This window comes from Protomyctophum parallelum (assembly GCF_964188405.1).
Source record: "Protomyctophum parallelum genome assembly, chromosome: 3".
Taxonomy (NCBI): domain Eukaryota; kingdom Metazoa; phylum Chordata; class Actinopteri; order Myctophiformes; family Myctophidae; genus Protomyctophum; species Protomyctophum parallelum.
Window position 1 is genome coordinate 52407406 of NC_139698.1, and position 19933 is coordinate 52427338.

A 19933-nucleotide genomic window follows, 5' to 3' on the forward strand; every position below is an offset into this window, starting at 1 on the left:
TATGCATATGGCACAAATGTGGATTAATAATTTACTAAATTGCTCATTATAATTTGTCTGCATCACATGGTTGAAAACAGCACAATCACAGTTAAAAGTTTGCTATATCAGTTGTTTCTGAGGATCCATTAATCAATAGCAATGAAACCAAACTAACTGATTAAGTGGCAGTCAATCAGCGGCTTAAGGCTTTGATTACAAACTTACAAGGCCCCCCATGAATAAAAATAGACTTTCCCCAGACCCATAGCCCCCCCTATGTTCACCCACCCCTAAAGGCTACACAGGAGTCAGTTTACATAGTGCCATACCTGCCCCCTCCCCCCGACACACGCACGCATAGTCGCACATGCGCGCGCGCGCGCACAAACACACACACACACACACACACACACACACACACACACACACACACACACACACACACACACACACACACACTCACACACACACACCTCATTGTGGCCGGGGCTGCCTTTATCCTACTGCTACTGTAACTGCAGTAGTAAACGTCGTAACGTCCCACAGTGTGCTGGCTGTCAGCGCAGAGCGCGGAGCGTGGAGCATTCAGCATTGAGCCTTGCGCACGGAGGGAGCAGTCCAGTCCGAGTGTCACTTCAACCACGAACGAAGACACGCAGACTGTCCTAACAACAAGCGACACGGGGTTTAAAAGATCCGAGACTGAATGAAAACATATTTGGCTTGCATGCGGGACACGGCAAGGTAAGATTAAGAATCTTCTCATTTTCAATTCAGGTAGAAATTAGGTATATTTATGGGCTTAACCTGATCCGGTTCTGGCAGGGATGCTGTCATGCAATAGCCTACTGTTTTGCAATTTTATAAAGAGACAACCAAAGTTTGAAATGGTTAACTTGTGGTTAACTCGTGGTTTAGGTATTTTACGCACAGCTTTTGCACAGGTGAATTATAGCTACAACCACCAACCTAGTATTTAACGCGAATTCACAGTTGCTACCGTGACTTCGTCGTGGATGTTTATTTCGGTTCACTTTAATAGTTTTATTTATTTATTAGAAAATAGTAATACGAGTCACGAGATGAGATCGCTAGTCTGTAACAGCTGTTGTGTTGCTTGCTTCTAAACTGATGCTTCCCATTTGGATCTATTATGACGGCAAAATTAAGCATAGACAATAACGAACCAATGAAAGTATGTATAATCACTCACTCACACACACACACACACACACACACACACACAGTCACACACACACACACACACACACACACACACACACACACACACACGCACACACACACACACATAAAAAGCCACACTGCACGCGACATAAATTGAGGATTGGGTCAATTTGGGTGACATCGATGGGGTTGTCGGTTTCCTCGGCGAAAAGTGTTTGAGAAGTTGACACGTGCAGTAACTCATCATGATCTGCTATGTAAACCTATATCCTCCTGCTTTAACTCACCCTTGAAACGTTCCAGTGAGTCGTTAATAACTGCATGACAGACATACGTGCGTGCAGACGTTTCACGCACGATGACTGGACGGAGAGAGAGAAAAGGGGGTGAAGTTGTGATTGACCATTGCTGCTGTATAGCTAGCTATACGCTCTGATTGGACATTTTCTCTTCATGGGGCAACGAGGTTATCCTACCATTAGTCACCGCCACGGTAAATATTTACATCTGTATTAAATCAAGGACATAGAGGGCCAATGACGTTTGGGCCTCAGACATCTAATCAGGACGTAGAGTCTGATTTTTAATCAAGTGAAACATTTCCCTCCTCTGGCATTGGCAATCAGTTTGCTTATAACAAACACATGTACGCTGGTGAATTGTAGGACCATTCTAGCCTTGGATCAAGACTATCAATTCAATTCAAAGGTTATTGGCATTCAGAAAACATACTGTATACATTGCCAAAGCAAGTGTCAAAAATATAATAAAAACAGCATGTACAGTTGGAGGGGGTACAGCATTGTGTATACAAATACATCTATGATAGACCATTCAGGTCATTTACAGGGCAGGCTTCATGAAATGGCATAACACTATGCCTAGACTATATTACTGTATACCTAAACCGGTGGTTCTTCAAATATTATGCAATGCAACCCACTAACTAATGCTTATAAGTAAAACACTCTCTTTCAAGCAGTCATTTTGGGGCTATAGCTAGGGCCTTACTTCCTCTCCTGCCCATGGATTCAGCCAGACTTTAGAGAATTGGTACAGGGTCAGTCACATAAACAGCGAAGGCACAGACTAAACAGACAAGAAAACAGACCAAACATGTCTCTCTCTCTCTCTCTTCACTACAAGCAATCTGGGGTTGATAGGTGATTGCCGATTAAATCCCTTTGCCCTATACCTTCGTGGCAGGACATTAAAAATATCCCTTGTCGTACTGGTTCATATAGTTTTGACCGAATGCGTCACATGTCAGAAGAATCAGATAATACTGTGTCATGCAGCAGAGAAAATCACTGGTGTGCTCTTACTTTCCAGAGGCGTATCTGATCTTTTACTTTCACAGTGATCAGTTTGACAAGAGATTAACTGCCTTCTCAGCGGGAGTTTCCACATTTTATAGTCATTATAGTTTCTCCCACAAAGGTAGATGTCTGAGTCTTCAACATGATCTGAGCAGAGGTAGATTTGGGCCTGTCTGCAGGCTCCCTCTCACTGATTATGATTATATTTATGTTGGACGTCCCAACCTGCACATTTGACCTAGATTATATTCCGACTTCAAAGCTAAAATTGGTCAACGGCTCACAGACCATAAACACCTTCAGTCACCCCCTCACACCACTATTAACACTCATTACATCAGAACCACTTTCATAACCAAGGACAAAACATGTACACATTTGTACAGTTTGGCCATGCATTAATATAGAATTGACACGATGCGGAACTTTGTAGACTGACACAAAATGGCAGAGGCAGGACTTTGCATAAAATGCAAAGGGATGGTTCAAGCGATGTACAACAGGATATAAATAATATCCCCCTATACAGGCATACATTCAACAGTCTATGATTGTCCATATGCGAGAAAACAACAGTCTTTACAACAGTATACTATACATACCTGTAAAATTACACACTAAGGCAGTTTTAAACAACTATATTATTTCCCCCCCAGCCTAGTGTTTCAGCTACAATAAGGCTGTGTGTGTGTGTGTGTGTGTGTGTGTGTGTGTGTGTGTGTGTGTGTGTGTGTGTGTGTTTGATGCTGATCCCAGTGGAGCAGACAGGAGCACTTCTTCCTGCCAGAGCTCAGGGGGCCTAAGGGCACACGCACAAGGGCAGCCGCCACAGCAGCGTTGCACGGGGCTGTTGACAGGAGCCAAGACGTCATTAACATGAAACTAAATGAAAAGAAATGCAGGCCCTATCTCCCTACATAAGATGTTTTCATGCAGCCAAAGCTAGTAGTGGTGATGGTAACAGTGGCAGGCATGCGATGGTGCTCGTCGGAGCATGTGGATTATTCCATGACTGAGGCAGGAGTCACAGAAGCGTTACAAAATCAAGTTGCCCAATATGACCTTTGGGGGAAATCGCTGGCTGTACCAAACACACACTTTGAAACACAGACATTCTTTTGTATCTACAGTATATTCACCACATATCTCAGGCCAGCCCAGAAGCCACCATATCATTGACCCTTGTATGATCCGGCATAGGTCGAGGGCTGAATATTTCACAGGCTACTCTGGTGTGTTCCTATTTCAGTCAGCCTTTCATTCGTCACTTTTCTCTCTCATTTCTCTTTGCATTCTTGTTTTTGAGAGTCCCAAAATGTATAATCTCGTGGACTTGTCCCACATCAGTGTTGACTGTGGAGAACAAGCGGAAGCCACAGGACGTTTCATGGTTTTAGTTCACAATGGGCCACTCATGTGTTTCTTATCACATAAAGTTCAACCAGCCCACGTTCACGTTTCAAGCGAAGGCTTTGCCTTTCCTGCATAGCATAGTCTTAAAAAAACATTTCCTGACACAGACGTCAAACATTTGTTATGTTTAATCCCTTTCTTGTTGCATGGTTGCATGCAAAGACCCCCTGGTAATGGCGGGAAGCTCACGTTTCTAATTAGAGGGGGGAGAGGGTCGTGCTGACATCATTTTAGCTCCTGGCGCTGTGTGTGTGTGTGTGTGTTTCTGTGTAAAGGTGTGCAACACACTGAGTGGCATCTGGCTGAAGAGGCATTTGAAAGGAACAGTGTGAAACATCAAACATTCTCGTCTTCACACGAGCTGTCAGGGCCAGGGCTTATAATTTGACTTTATTGTTCCTGTTGCCTGGTCGGGACCATTGTGCCTACAGCCTGTGGGAACTTCCTCACCAGCAGTTTTCAGGAAGAACAGTTTGAAAAATAGGAACAATGAATGTGTCAAGAAACTTGCTGTCCGTCTCTCACCAGAGTCACCACACTAAATGGTGAGATGTAGAGTATTAGTTGTCTCCGCCAGGCTAAAGGCGTGGCAGAGACTATGTTTAGCAGGATAATGACTTTTTTGTTTTCAAAGTGAGACTGGGTTCATCTCTTGGATCGGATTTACAATACTGTTATGTGTTTACTCTTTGAAAGCGCAAAAGCGGCTTAATTGGCTTGACTCAAGTTCACAAAATTTAAACTTTTACCAAATGTTAACTTTGGAACCATGAGCGATATCACCACCTCGATCCGCTTTGTTCCAAACCCGTCAGTCATCTTCTCTGCCGTCACATAGCATCTCATCTCATCAATGTCGATGAGCGACTTGATGTATAATTCATTGCGGGTAACTAAATCATGAAAGATACATCCCGACGTCGTTCCATCTACTGCCAGTCCCCAGTGTGTGGGTGACAGCTGTTAGAGCAGTTCCATCTCCCTCTTGCTCTCACATCCCTTTAATTGTTCACAGTCTGGCTGGGTGCCTCTGTAGCTCTGCCGCAAGCAATCACCCTCACACATATAGCCCGGTGTCCGCTCAACCATGAGCATGAGTGGGGGACCATTGATGTAGCCGCTGACTTCCATTCAGAACTTTGTCTTATACCTATGAAGGGTGACTCAGAAAAAGAGAGAGAGAGAGAGAGAGAGAGAGCAGGGTGAGGGTGAGGGGTTTGGGTTCAGGTTTATAGGGTTAGGTGGCCTGTTTGTGGGTGAGCCGATAATGCAAGAAGACAGCTGGCAGGTTCATTACATCCTAACTAACAGTTGATGGAAGGAAACAGAAATGGAAGTGCGTCCAGGTCCAGGTCAAGGTCTATGTTTGAGGGATTTGAACACTTGACTCATTTTCCCCATGGATGGTTGATTCTTTTGTTGTTGTCGGAAGTAATAGGAGAAAAGGTTAGTTGGGGCATAGTGGGGAACTACACAATGTCATATCCACATTAAAGCTTAACTTGTAGTTTGTTGTATAAAAAAAACTGAAACGGTTTAAAGTCAGTGATGTTCGAAAATCAAAACTGTTCTGGCTTTAGTAAAAGTTCCCAGAAAAACATTATCGGGATTTGCCTTGCTACCAAAACTCCGTCCACAGCTCATTCTGTAGTTGCACATAGCAAATTGATTGCAAATCGAAAGCAGAAATCAACAGTGATTGTGTCCCAGCACGGAGGAGTGGACGAGGTCTGGCAGGCTGGCAATACTGTGTGTCGCAAATGACCCGGAGGCTAGGGACACAGCACAGCTGGAGCAGAGCCCTAAGCTCTGACCAACCCCCAAACAACACTGGTCAGAGTCCTCTGGAGTTGGCTTGTTGGCCATAATCCTTTACTACTGCTACAACACAGAGGTGATGATGTAACAACAACATGTGTCTAGAACAATGTGGCTGTATGGAAGTCTTTTTGTTTACTGATTGTGTGTAAAGATTTTAGGAATACACACAGCTGCTGGTAATCCTCTTTGGCTGCTCATTTGTCAAGTGTCACTGTCAATAGATAACGTCACGATAACATATTTCAATGTTTTGGTGTTTCGCAATACTAAAACCCAATATTCACTGAACTTAGATAGTTAATATCTTGCAAGAGTTCGCAGAAGCAGAGATAATTATGCTATACAGTTATGCTGACTTGATGAAATACATTTTCTGATGGCTTGCCAGACAGTCAAGAGCTTTCTTTTTAGAGCTTTCACACCAGCTGAGAGATTAATGAGGGTTGTGTGTGAGAAGAGACTGTCATGATTTAAGACTCTGGGAGATTTACGGATGTGTCTCGAATTTGTACAGTACTGTATATACAAACCCAGCATAGGGTATTTGTGTTACCCGGGTTCACACAGTGAATTCTTACATCCAAGCCTGTATTGCACGCACAGTAGGTCAGTGCTGTTTGTACAACTGGTCACCTAAGTCAAGTTGGCATGCGGCAGGCCTTGGATGACTGGGTTGAATATTCAAGCTTTGCGATGTAAATATACAGGATCACACATTACACACATGCATGCAGTGCAGCCACAACTCACACACATAGTTTGACTTTGAGTGATGGAGTGTTGGTTTGGCAACCTCAGTAATTGTTATCAAAAATAGGGTTGTAACATTTTGCCGATTAAAACACAAATTTTAAGTTACAGTCACTCAGAAGGCAAAGAGTATTCTGACAGAGCAGGCAGACCCTTGACATGCAACATTTCGCCTCGTGCCATCAAGGAGGAGGTCCTAGAATAGCCAAATATTTGAGATAATTTATTCCCTTGCTCTGTTGGGTTTTTGAACAAGCTGCAGACCTGGTTGATAATTGATATTGCACGCACGCACGCACGTGCACGCACACGCACACACACACACACACACACACACACACACACACACACACACACACACACACACACACACACACACACACACACACACACACACACACACACACACCACCTCTTCTACTCTATTCCAGCCGTATAAGCACTCCTGGATCCATTGCTGCATTCTCTGCATGCTCCCAACCATCCGTTTTCTGGTGCTTTACCAATACTTATTGGGTTCTTTTTAGAAGAAGGTCCCAAGAATTCACCGTTCATCATTGCTTTACTCATCGGCTGTGAGGCATCATGGCACAGGCTGAACATTCCAGCACTGAAAGTTAAGACAGAGAGACTGGTGCCCACATCAACATGTGGTGATCGTTTTCATCTGATAGAGATACATTTTTATAATCGTATCCAGAATAGTCTAACTGAAGATGTTCAGCGACAACCAGCTACAAATTCACAATTCTAAACTTTCACCTCTAAGAGCTCTGTTGGAAATTGAAACTATTTGTTTTTACCAGAAAAACAGGGGAAAAGTGCCTCCAAAAGGCCACCAATATTCCGAATAAAGAGAGGTTAGGAAGCTGCTTTAATTCAAAGAGTGATATATTAATTTGCTAGTTAACAGCACTAGACAAATCAAGAACATAAAAGCTGTAAACACAAAAAAATGCTTGGAGTTTAGTGTGGAGAACTAAATAATAAAAGTGCACTCCCCTAATCTTCAGTAACAATTATCCTATCTCGGCTTGGTTATTCAGTGGATGATATAATACACAGCCCAAATTAAATGTTGACTGTTTTAAATATTTGTTGGCTGTGTTCATGTGGAAAATTATCTTCATAAAACTAACACTCCAAAGGACTTCAAAGAGAGCACTATGAGTATAGCATTTTACAGGGACTGCAAAATGGAGGCTGTGGGTGAAGCTCATACTCTATTTTAGCATGCTTTTAAGCATGTAGTTAACAAAGTAAATAGTGAGTCATAAGGTTATATAGGTCAGTGCTCTGTAGTTATCAGTTTAAACAGCACTCCTCCTGGTACTGTAGCAGGGGTTAGGGGAGAAATAGAGGTTGCCTGGTTGGTTGATAAAAGTGAGAATAATGGTGAATATCTTATCACCAGCAGACATTATCTTTCTTAGCCTTGCGTGGGTGTTATAACATTGATAACAGGCTGACTTACAAGGGCAGGTCTAGGATTGAATATAGTCACGTGGCTCAGGGGTAGAGTGGCTGGATGGCAACCGCAAGGTTGCCAGTTCGAACCCTGTGAGCTCCCCCAGAGTTAGTGTCGAAGTGTCCTTGAGCAAGACACTGACAAAAGAGTGCTCGCATAAGTTAAAGCTGCTTTAAGCAATATTATGTAAAAATGTTAATTACCTTTTTTTCTTCTTTCTTTTTGGTATTCAGACAGCCAGCTAAAAAAATGTGTCTCTGTGACACATCTAGGGGCCACAATCTGCATTCAAAGATTTTCCTAGAAGCTTTGCCATTGGTCGATTTGCCTGCCTACTTCCTGATTGGTTTGTCATTTCGCCCGGGTTTTTTTGTTTCGACCAATGACAAAGCTTCTAGGAACATTACATCTCTGAATGCAGATTGTGGCCCCTAGATGTGTCACAGAGACTACATTTTTGGTAGCATTTTACTAATTGCTGACTGTCTGAATACAAAAAAAGTCATTAAAATCTTGACATAATATTTCTTATAGCAGCTTTAAGAGGGCATCATGTCTATTTATGGTTGGGGGTCCCCCAAGTCATCCCATGTGACATGCCCCACTTGAATGTGCTAGCTAGAGACATATAGGTAGTCTGCAGCCCTGCACCAACTGTAGATCAAACTGTGCTTAAGGCCTCACAATAGTGAGAGGATTTACGATGGCCCACTGCTGACTTTGTCTATGGGCAAAGGGTGGCGTATATTTATGGTCGTGTTGTTTTTTGTCTCCACCAGGCCGAAGGCATGTGGGGAGAGTATGTTTTGCACTCCGTCCGTCCGTTTGTGTGTCCGTCCGTCCGTCCGTCCGTGTGTCCGTGAACAGCTAATCTCGGCCACCGTTAACCCGGTCGATGCCATATTTTGCACACACACTCCCTGGATGCCAACGATGAACCTCTGCCCCAAACTTTCCAGAACGGCCTGTTATAGCGCCACCAGGAGGCCGCTTTGTGCAAAACAAGTTTTTGCACAGTACACCTACAGATTTTGTCCAAACATCACGCAAATTGGTACACAGTCTCTCTAGAGCCATTCAACGAAACGGGTCTTTCAGATTTATCAGACTCCATCCTGATTGGTTAAGATTGGCTTCCAAAGTTCACAGGAGTGCTCAGTTTCAAACAAAATGCTGCAAATCATGAACACATCGCGTGATTTCCGTGAAATTGTGCACCCACATTCCCACTAGGCCGAGGACGAAATGCCACATGAACAATTTCAACTCAGCCTCAAGGTGGCGCTATAACTGGCCAAAAAGTGTTTTTACCTCTTAACTGCACGGATCTGTGGATAACCTGGTGGAGACCTGTGCCCGGAAGGGCACTTTTTCTAGTCTTTTCTCTTTCTCTGCCTGGCTAATGAGGCAGGCAGCCTCCAGGTCTCAAACTCTTTATATCTTCAGACCCAAAGGAAGGGAGGACCATTGTTTCAGACCATAAATAATGTAAAGCGAGGATGCTCTGCTGAAGAAAAATGGACAAGACACCGCTATAATCTTTGTCTATCCTTATTTTATAACAGAACTGCTCACTGTCTGTTTCTCTGATACTGGTTAAAGACTCAACGGTGTATGAAGTCATTAATGCTGACCCATTAGTGGCCATTTTTTCACACATGGCGACTGTAGGGAATTTAGAATGAGACAGATGCCGCTTCTTGAAGACATAAAGACATCTGAGAAAATCCTGGTTAAAGTTCGAGCTTGTAGACAATCGTAGTCCCGCAGTGATGACCATTAACACGACCAGTGTTAATAGGAATGTAAGACAATGAGAGAAAGAGGAATATAGAGATGACCACTTGGTTCATAGAACACAGCAAACTATGTATCTCTTTACGGTAAACTTAAGCTTTTCAAAGGTGACTGAGGATTTCATGGTGAACACCAGTGTTGTGTGCTACAATTTCAATTTACAATTTAGGCATTTAGCAGACGCTCTTAATCCAGAGCGATTTACAGTAAGCAAGAACAACACAAAATAATACTTGAAATACATAGAAATAGTCTTCAAGAATCATAAGCAAGCTAAGAACCTAATTTCTGTCTAACAGTAGTGCTAAATCTGTACTCTGTTAAATTCTTAGCCTTGCAGGTTGGTTTCGTTATGCCTGCCGTGTACGTAAACAGTCTCTTGTTCCATTCCTAGAGTCAGTTAGTTGGCCAGTTGGCCGGTATATACACAGCAGATGTATCTCATCAGTGTAAAGATTGATTTGAAAGGTAAATTACTATATTCTTAAGCTCTTCAAAGGTGGTCCTTGTGGATTTATTAAACTCTTATCTAATGTTTACCTCACTGAATACATATTTCATGGCGGAACTTCCTTTAACCTTTTGATATGAGGCCCTCTGACTTTACTTGGTAACGCCTTGCAAGCTTAGATCAAGCCATTCTGTCGGTTAAAGTTCATTGGAAACAAATAAGCACTTCCTAGTGTGTATTTTTTCTTCTTTGGTTTAGCTTCTCTCTGGGGCACTGCTCACACGTCAGAAGCAGAAACCTATGTTTCTGCACTTAGGTGTAAATTCAACTATGTCTGTTATAACCAACAACACCTTGCCATAACCTTCTCTGCTCAGTTAGCAAACAGGGGGTCAAAGGCAAGTAGCCCACGCAAAGCCGTTGATCAAAAGCAACGCTGAAAAGCATGTGTATAAGGTCCCTGTTCATGGCACGGCTGTGCCAGGGACTCTGGCTGTCCCACGGTCCTGATGTAGCATGACAGAAAACATCTGGTTCCTCTTTAGTTGCATGGGGCGCCTGGTTAAGCCTCTCCTGCAGGCTGGAGAGAGGATGACGGAAAGGACAGAGTAGGGAGGAAGAAAGATGATGGGGTGAGGGAGACAGGGTAGAGATTAGAGAGAGACAATGGCAGAGAGAGAGAGACAGACAGACAGACAGACAGAGAGGATATGCAGTGTCAATTTGCACTCAGGATTGTGGGTACAATGTGAAAGTGAGGTGAAGTTTGAAGGGGGGGGGGGGGGCATCGAAGAATAAGTCCTGAAAGCCGGAGAGTTTAGAGGTTAATAACTACCTGCTGGCAGATACAGGGGAGGCAGCAGAGCTCGGGAGAGAGGGTCTCCATCCGTCACACGCTTTTCAAAAAGACCTAGGATCACATTAGAATGTTCTGGGTACTACTACTCATCTGAGTCATTATGGTCAATACAGCTAATGTTGGTGACCAATTGTTCAGGTTCCATGCTCTCTGTGTGTGTTGTGTCAACTTGACCTTCTCATTGCAGAGGCCTTGCAACAAAATCCTGCCTGTACTGATTTCCTTCCCGGTGCTGCAGTTTTTTGTTGCAAATTTATCAAGAAGAAATATGAACACACTTCCACTGAGACCACTTGCTCGTTGTCTATATTTAGTACAGTTTCCTGTTAAGACATAAATAGCATCCCGACTAATGCACGCCATTGTGATGTTGTTCATAGTCCTAAAGGCAATGATAACCTCTAAAAGTATTATTGTCTCTGATTTATATTTAGTGGTACGATGGTACCGCGCACCAAAATAGCCAATCTACAAGCTCCCAAGAACCAATCATCATACAATGGATGGACTAGTATTAGTTGTAGAATGGGTCATAGTGGGAGGGTTGAATTCACATGACTTTTGACACACACACACACACACACACACACACACACACACACACACACACACACACACACACACACACACACACACACACACACACACACACACACACACACACACACACACACAAAAAGTATGTAAATATAATATCCACTCTGTGCAGACCTGCACTGACTCAAAGTCCCCCATACTCATCTCTACCCACCACACAATGGAAAGCCCACATCAGAATTAATGACATAAGCTTAGGCTAACACACTTTCTAATCTCTCTTAACGCTTCAATAGCATTAGAGTGCCACTTTGAACTAGAAACTCCGGAAGAGAGGTGTCTAATAAATACTACTGTACATGGGATAACCCAACACCGCAACCCCTACGCTCAGTTCCGCTATTTCTCTTTTTTGACCCAGTCTAGACCCTTTCCCTCCTCCACACCTGTTGCAAAACATTTTCCCGGAACTCGTCCTAAACAATGTCTTTCCCGCACCCTCGCTGCTTGACATCTGGAAAATATAGCTAGTGGGCTATCTCTCTCCCCTCCCTATTCGATTTATGAGTATTATTCTATAGGAGAGCTGTGATGGTTGAAAGGTTAAGAGTCTCCTTAAATGACTGAGCAAGGCCACCCTCTCATTGCTTGTAATTAGTCATTTTGCGATGTCTTGAGACTTTGGTGGTCCAGGGGAGTTTGTGCATTGTGTTGCCTTTAGGGTGAAGAGTCGTAGTCATAGGCAAAGGCAACCCTAGTTGTTTAAATATACTACATTAATTTGTCTGGTGTATTTTAAGTGGGTGTAAGTAACTTTTTGCTGTAGGGGGTTATCATAATCTCTCCAAATCAACATACAGTTTATGATTTTTGAACCGTTTACCCCCGGAATACAGACTAGTGTTTCTTTTAGGTTCCATTTATACACTCTGTAAATGAACACTGAGAATTTTACAGTGTACAATTGACACTTCGCCAAGTGATTGCGTACGGCAGCTGCCACTATACCCTATCACACCGATCACCCCCCTAAATAAAAACCTGAGATGAAGATCCTGTTCCTGCCAAATGAGGTCATTCATTGTTTTTCCTCACATGGTAAAGGCTAAAATAGCATTTGATATATTCTGAACAAAGACTGAAGCGATATAGGCAGAACAATATGCCGCGGCACTCTCCAGCTGTCTACCACAGCAGGAGTGTGTCAAGTGTACGTGTGTCTCTCCAGACAGACTCTTTGATACATTTGGACGGGAGGTGGATAGAAAATAGGCACCACCTGTGTCTCCAGGTTTCGAAAGCAGCTTTAAGCTTTCAAGACACCGTCTTTGTATGTCTCCCTCTGCACATGGCAGCCTCTCGCATGCCTGTCTTTATGCATCAAAAAACCCATCAGAATGAGGGAATTGGAGAAAAAAAAATGGCTTGATAATCTGCAAACCAACTGTGCTTTATACAGCCCTCTTTCATCTACTGGGCAGGGCCTTATTGCCTTGTGCTGACACACACACACATGCACATAGCATATGGGCACAGTTCGCGCACACAGCAGCGCATGGCCTATAGGCAAGCTATACAACCCATTCACAATACACACATGCTCATGCATGTATGCCAGTATGTACAAATAGACATATGATAACTATGGCGGGGAGTTTTCTACCCAGAAATACTCCTGCTCCTCTTTGGGTAGAGCCGTTCCTATTATAGGATACAGTATACCTCCTTCTCTCCCACTCTAACCCCTCGCCACTCCCACGTAGTGTTGTGACAGCCTAAAAATACAACAACAAAAAATGCTTTCTACACAACATACAGCACCAGTTAAAGATCCATGGCTATTCGGTTTCACAGAGTCATGTGATGCAGCCGGCTATACGTGTCTTTTAAGTTTTGTTGAAGCTTGTTAATTTGAATTAAAAAATGTTTAACTGGGACTGTGAACAGTCTATTCCAGCTCTTGAGGTCGTTTAAAAGTAAATAGACTTAATCTAGTATTCAGTACAGCTTGGAATTTCAAATGCTGCCATGGATCTCCTATCATTATGCAATGTACTAATGTAGTGATGCTGCATAATGTATTTCTGTACTAAAACCACTAATGCATGCTCACACTTAATACAAAACGCAGGCATATAAAATGGTGCATTTATATGCCGCTTTCATCCAAAGCGCTTTACATACATTATGCATTACATTCACCCATTCTCACACACATTCATACACCAATGGCAGAGGAAACCATGCAAGGCACCAACCTGCACATTACATCGGGAGCAATTAGGGGTTCAGAGTCTTGTTCAGGCACACTTCGACACTAACTCCTGGGAACCGCACGGTTGCCAACTTGCCATGCAGCTGCTTTAACCCTGAGCCACTGCCACCCCATATCACACAGAACCGGATGCACTCTTCTGCTAATTAATTTAAATCCCCCTGGATTAGGACATGTAATGTATACAATGTAACATGAATTTTCAATCCAGTGTTGCTGTGATAAATTAAATTAAAAGACCACTTGGTGTATTTATGAGAACTCTGCTCTCTCCTATATAGCTCTCGTCCCTAGCCCATTCTGACCTGAGATCAGATTCATACGAGGTTTCCGCCGGACACACACTGGTCTGATGAACCCATTCTGACCTGAGATCAGATTCTAAAAATGTCAGTCGCTCTTCGATTTTTCAAAAATAGCAGACCTACAAGCTCGTATCGCGCCACTCGGTGGCACGATATGAGCTTGTAGATCTGCTATTTTTAAATAGCTAAAGCATAACATGATGCTGACACCAAAATGGGTGCCCGGTCAGAATGGGCTAGACATGGAACTCCCTGCATCATGAAATACAACCTGAGCATGTGCTTCAGGGACCACTGTCCTCTTTGCCATCTGCTCTCTGCTGTATTCTCTTGGGAATAGCAGGCCTAGCTAAAACTCACTCTTGTCTCTGTCTTTCTGTTTTTTCCCAGGGCAGGTGAGGCGAGGAAAAGGATACGATCTACATCTGCCTATCTGTCCATCAACATCCCAAGTGGCTCTTGGTGCCGACCACCCTCGGAGCCACAACGGGCGCTGAACAATAACCCTCAACCCAGCATCCCGCAGACGGCTCTGCGCAAAGCAAATATCTCAAGCATTATTACGTCTCATTTCCCAGAGCACCGTCACTGAAAATATCAACCAAGGAGGGCTGCCGGGGGGAGGGAAAGAAAGAAGAAAAGGAGGGAATATAGTGACCCTTTCAAAGTGAACTCTGCCTGCTATTTCTGCTGCACTGTGGGCAGGGAGCGTCTCATTTGGGAGTGCTTTTGGCTGACAGAAAAAGGATTTCCCTGTGCCCTGCCCATCTATACCAAATGCCTGTGTAAATACTGGATAGAGATATCAATTTGTCTGGGCTCTAACACTGCCCAACAAAGACTATAAGCTATCTATAGACAATTTCACAACACATTGGCCCTTGTGGTCACTGGAATTACTACCTATCTGTTACCCCATCTAGGAACATTCAGAATGGGAGCTGCTTTGCTTTATTTTCTTTAGTTAAAAGCTTATTCAAGAGTTCCTATTTACTTTTGAAAATTGCCCAGGACCAACACCAGATTTCTGGAGGAACACCTTTTACTACAAGAAACGGGAGCCATTCTTTAATGTATTTTCCTGGTTGGATAAAGCAACATGAAGCCACTGACGCCCATTGGATCCCCCTCTCCTCTGAGGCTCCTCAACAAGGGGCCAGACTACCTGCGTAGGCAGATAGATGGTGGGGGCCACGGCCGCTCTATCAGCGCAGTGGAGAGACTAGAGGCAGACAAATCAAAGTATGTGAAAAGCCAGCAGGTCATCAATACCAAGCAGGAACCTGTACTGTCGCCCTGTGCCACCCCGCCGCCACCGCCCCGACGACCCCTCACCGTACCCGGCACGCTCACCCCTCGTGTCCCCCAACGCCGCTCCTTTAGCACCAACGGGGTTTCAAACAATGACTCCAGAAAGGAGAACCGGCAGACAGACGTGGAGGCACGGAACCGGAGCAATGCTGTCAATGGACTGCCTCCCAGCCCCAGGACCCCCGGCGGTGTCTGCTTAGTGGCACCGCACAGTGCCCCTGTGCTGAGGAGGAGCACCGGCGGAAAACGCATGCTGCGACCCGATTCCTTGGTCATCTACCGGCAGAAGAAGGAGTGTAAGAGCCCCAGTGGATCGGCGGTGGTGGACAACAACAACATGGAGCTGAAAGGCTACAGTTTTGTCCGTCGGCTGTTCCAAGGCTCGATGAGGGAGAAGAGCAGTGGTGGAGGTGGGGAGGGGGGAACCCAGAAGATGGTGATCGGTGAAGAGAAAGCTCCGTCTCGGGACGGAGACTCTCGCATGTCCTGGACCAATGACAAAGACACCACAGACGGGGGAGCAGGGAGCAGGCGCTCCAGCAGAACAGACCATGAACGCTCTCCGGGTTCTCTTCCCAGCCCTGGGTTCGGCTGCACATTTGAACCGACTAAGAACGCTTTTTCAAATGGCATCGGTAATGGAATTAGTAACGATGTCACCAATGGTAACTTCTCACGTTTCCATGACGACGAGAACGACCCCTGGAGGCGTGCGTCGCCGCCACCCCGGAGGCGCTCGGGGGAACTGCAGCGGTCCAAATCAGACCGTGCCCTGCGCTGCTCGGTGGCGCTGTCAGAACAGGAGCGCTTCTTTGACTTCTGTGGACTGGACATGGACATGATAGAGCGGCTAGGTCGGGACAACTTCCTGTCCGGCGCCAGCTCCGTAGACACACTGTCATTGGCGCTCCGGAGCGTTGGCGGGGGAGGATGCGGCGGTTCCGAGCCCAGCGAGTTCTCCCGGCACTCGGGCGAGGGGCTGGCTGAGGAAGAGCTGACCGAGCAGCTTCCGACCGGCGTGTCAATCATTGAGAGAAACGCCCGGGTCATCAAGTGGCTTTACAGTTGTAAGAACGCTGCCCGCGAGGGCCCCAAAGAGTCTACCGTTTAGTCACCAAACTGGGACAGAGACTGACTGCATCGTGACCTGGTGCCATTGATCAACTGTCAGATTTATATGCTGTATTTATAGATCCTTTGAAAGTATTCAGTGGCTAGAGCGACTTATTTCTAACAGAGCAAGTGTAAAACATGACAGTGTTTGGTATTGAAACAATTTATAGTAGCTATGGCTATTGAGAGAACTGGATTGACCCCCTTTGACCCACCCCCAACCCCCCCCCCCCCCCCCCAGGCACATATATAAAAAGAAAAAAAATGATGCTGTCTGTAATAGCAGTGACCTTGTCACCAAATATAACCCCCCCCCCCCCCCCAACACTCCCAAATGAATAACTGAGAATAGCAAAACCACTAAGCTTTTATTTTTCGGAGCTAGAGAAACGTGAGCATCTAACAACTGTCCCAGTTTAGTTTGTGTGTTGTTTTTTTTGTTTTTTTCTTTGTAAACGCAGGCGTTGTAACCAAACATCCGAGGCACCCCTGTGGGGTTCTTAATGCACTGAACTGGACAGAGAGAGAGTGTGACTGTGCGTGCGTGAGTGCGTGCCTGCTAAAGGGAGGAAGAGAAAGATACTTGTACAGTTTTACATTTTTACAGAGACTCATCTCATTTATAACTTTGAACACCGAGCTATTATCTAAATACTACTATTTAGGATAGAGGAAAAGAGCCATGACGGGTCAGGAGTTTTGACCAAATCATCCTTGTCACACCCTTAAAGAGGGCTACGCTTCATATAATGTGTAATGACCACAAATTGTGACACTTTCATACAGTATTTCTACAACAATCCACAATCCACTTTCCTCCGCCTGATCAACGTCTAATATGCCCAATTCATCGTATCATGCTGTCATCATTTGTCATGTACCAAAAATAGCTAATCTACAAGCTCGTAGACTCGCTAATGTTCGACACGCGACAGCAGGTTTAACATAAACAGTAGTGTTGCTGGAAAACACTTAGCAGTACAGGTTGTTTCCTTGACTGAATAACACGACTTCCTGCTGGCACAAAATAACCATTACATGGGCATTTAAGTGTGAATTTATGTCACCGAACAACATGTCACATACCCTTAAAGTATTTACCTCTGTGTGTTTGGGACCATAATCCGTCAAATGTCTAGCACCCATGTATTAACATCCAACTCCTCACTCCTGTTTGTAAGAGGCGGTAATCATCTGGGCCTCTTGCAATCGATGGGGCAGGATGAGGGGAGGTCAAGACGTCCCTTCTTCCTATGATAACCACAGATCCTACCTCACTTCATCAATCCATCAACGGTTCTCCTTTTATCACCATGAAAGGGCCACCATTTCCATTGCTTGGCTCAGAAGATGCCACTGAAATATGAACTAGGGGGCCACAGTGGTATGTTAAGGTTAGAACTCTGTGACCCACAGTGAGAGGCGTATTGAGTTAAATGCTATCAGGCCTGAAGGCATGTGATATTCCGCAAAGCGATAACACAATTTCTCAAAGCTGTATGGTATGGTTGTTGTTTTTTTTTGTTGCTTTTTTTTAGTACAGTATGTAGCATGGTATACCCCCCCCCCAAAACAAACCCCTCTGGACCCATAAAACTGGATTCTTTAATAAAAGAAATCTCACACTGTTCGTTTGCATGTTTACAAAGTGGCTCTGTATATCGTTTGTTTTCCAAAATTGAAAAGAATAGTTTTTATTCCAGAGTTTTGTCTATATGATGTACACACACAATATGAAAATAATAAATAACTATTTGTTGGAAAGTAATTTCTTTTTGTTGCCTTATTTAACCCATTCTGGGCGGGCACCCATTTTGGTGTCAGCATCATGTTATGCTTTAGCTATTTAAAAATAGCAGATCTACAAGCTCATATCGCGCCACCGAGTGGCGCGATACGAGCTTGTAGGTCTGCTATTTTTGAAAAATCGAAGAGCGACTGACATTTTTAGAATCTGATCTCAGGTCAGAATGGGTTCATCAGGACCAGCGTGTGTCCGGCGGAAACCTCGTATGAATCTGATCTCAGGTCAGAATGGGTTAATCAATGATGTTGGATGATGAAGTAACACTTGACTTAAAGGTCGGATCTACAGTATATTTCATTAGCCCTATTAAAATTACATACTGCCTTTTATGCAGGCTGGCATGTAGGGCAGCGAAAAATGCTATAAATGTGACTATAAATAGACCTGACCTTTAACCCATTCTGACCTGAGATCAGATTCACACGAGGTTTCCGCCGGACACACACTGGTCTGATGAACCCATTCTGACCTGAGATCACATTCTAAAAAATGTCAGTCGCTCTTCGATTTTTCAAAAAATAGCAGACCTACAAGCTCGTATCGCGCCACTCGGTGGCGCGATATGAGCTTGTAGATCTGCTATTTTTCAATAGCTAAAGCATAACATGATGCTGACACCAAAATGGGTGCCCGGTCAGAATGGGTTAAGTTCCACTGAGTTTATAATGCATTGACCAGCACTTAAATTATAAATGTAACACAAATTATATTATCAGTAATAATATTACCTAAACCTTGTTATAAGTTGTTATGCATAATTATAAAAAAAAGAATCACTCTTGTGTGAAGTGGGGGACGCTCTTGTCATCATACATCACATTCTGTGCTCAGCCAATCAAATCATCACAAAAGTAATTCCGGCCAATCACTATTGGCATTTTCACTTTTCTGCCCTCGCTTTTATCTTCAATATGTACTTTTCTCAGCCAATCAAATCATCGCTATAGGGTGATCAGCCAATCACAAGCGCTATGGGGTGATCAGCCATTCACAAGCCATTGCAAGCTGGACATAGTAGGCAAAAATTGTGCAAATACTCAGACTTAAACAGCATTAAGGGAGTCTGCTGTTGGTCACATTTTTCCACGTTTATCTCTGAAGAGGCTGAGTGCTAATCTTTTCACATTTCCTGCCTAGTCAGCTCTTGTGTGAGTCACAACAGGTTGCGTTTACAGACAACAAGGAGTGCATGTGGCCAAATAATGCTATGTCTGTCTGTGTGGTCAGAACACAAGACCTCCACCCACTCTATTTTTCTCTCGTTTAATCCCTGGCTCATGTCGTTCTCTCACTTTTATTTTCATTGGTTTCTGTTAACTCTGATACACTCACATACTGTACATATAATTAGCCTACACACATACAATATACAAACATGCTCAAATAAATATATACTCAACTTCAATCCTTTTAATCAAATTACAGTTACCACCGCATGGTTTGAGAATAAAGCCCACATTTACGTTATATCGCACAAGGAAAGAGCAGATTTCCAGTGTAATGTGTCACATTACTGCAGAGGCTGAAGAGAGTTTTGTAG

At 44.0% G+C, this 19933-nt stretch overlaps 1 protein-coding gene across 2 annotated transcripts; it reads left to right on the plus strand.

The window, feature by feature from the left end:
* The first annotated feature begins 551 nt into the window (after positions 1 to 551).
* fam110d (family with sequence similarity 110 member D) lies at positions 552 to 18318 on the plus strand. Of its 2 annotated transcripts, none has more exons than XM_083760810.1 (2): positions 552 to 726; positions 14553 to 18318. In XM_083760810.1, the coding sequence occupies exon 2, from the start codon at positions 15262 to 15264 to the stop codon at positions 16582 to 16584; it is 1323 nt and encodes a 440-aa protein (XP_083616936.1). In that variant the 5' UTR covers positions 552 to 726; positions 14553 to 15261; the 3' UTR covers positions 16585 to 18318. The 2 variants fall into 2 exon arrangements, with proteins under 2 accessions (XP_083616936.1, XP_083616937.1); XM_083760811.1 differs by having other exon boundaries at positions 14558 to 18318.
* Positions 18319 to 19933: the final 1615 nt, after the last annotated feature.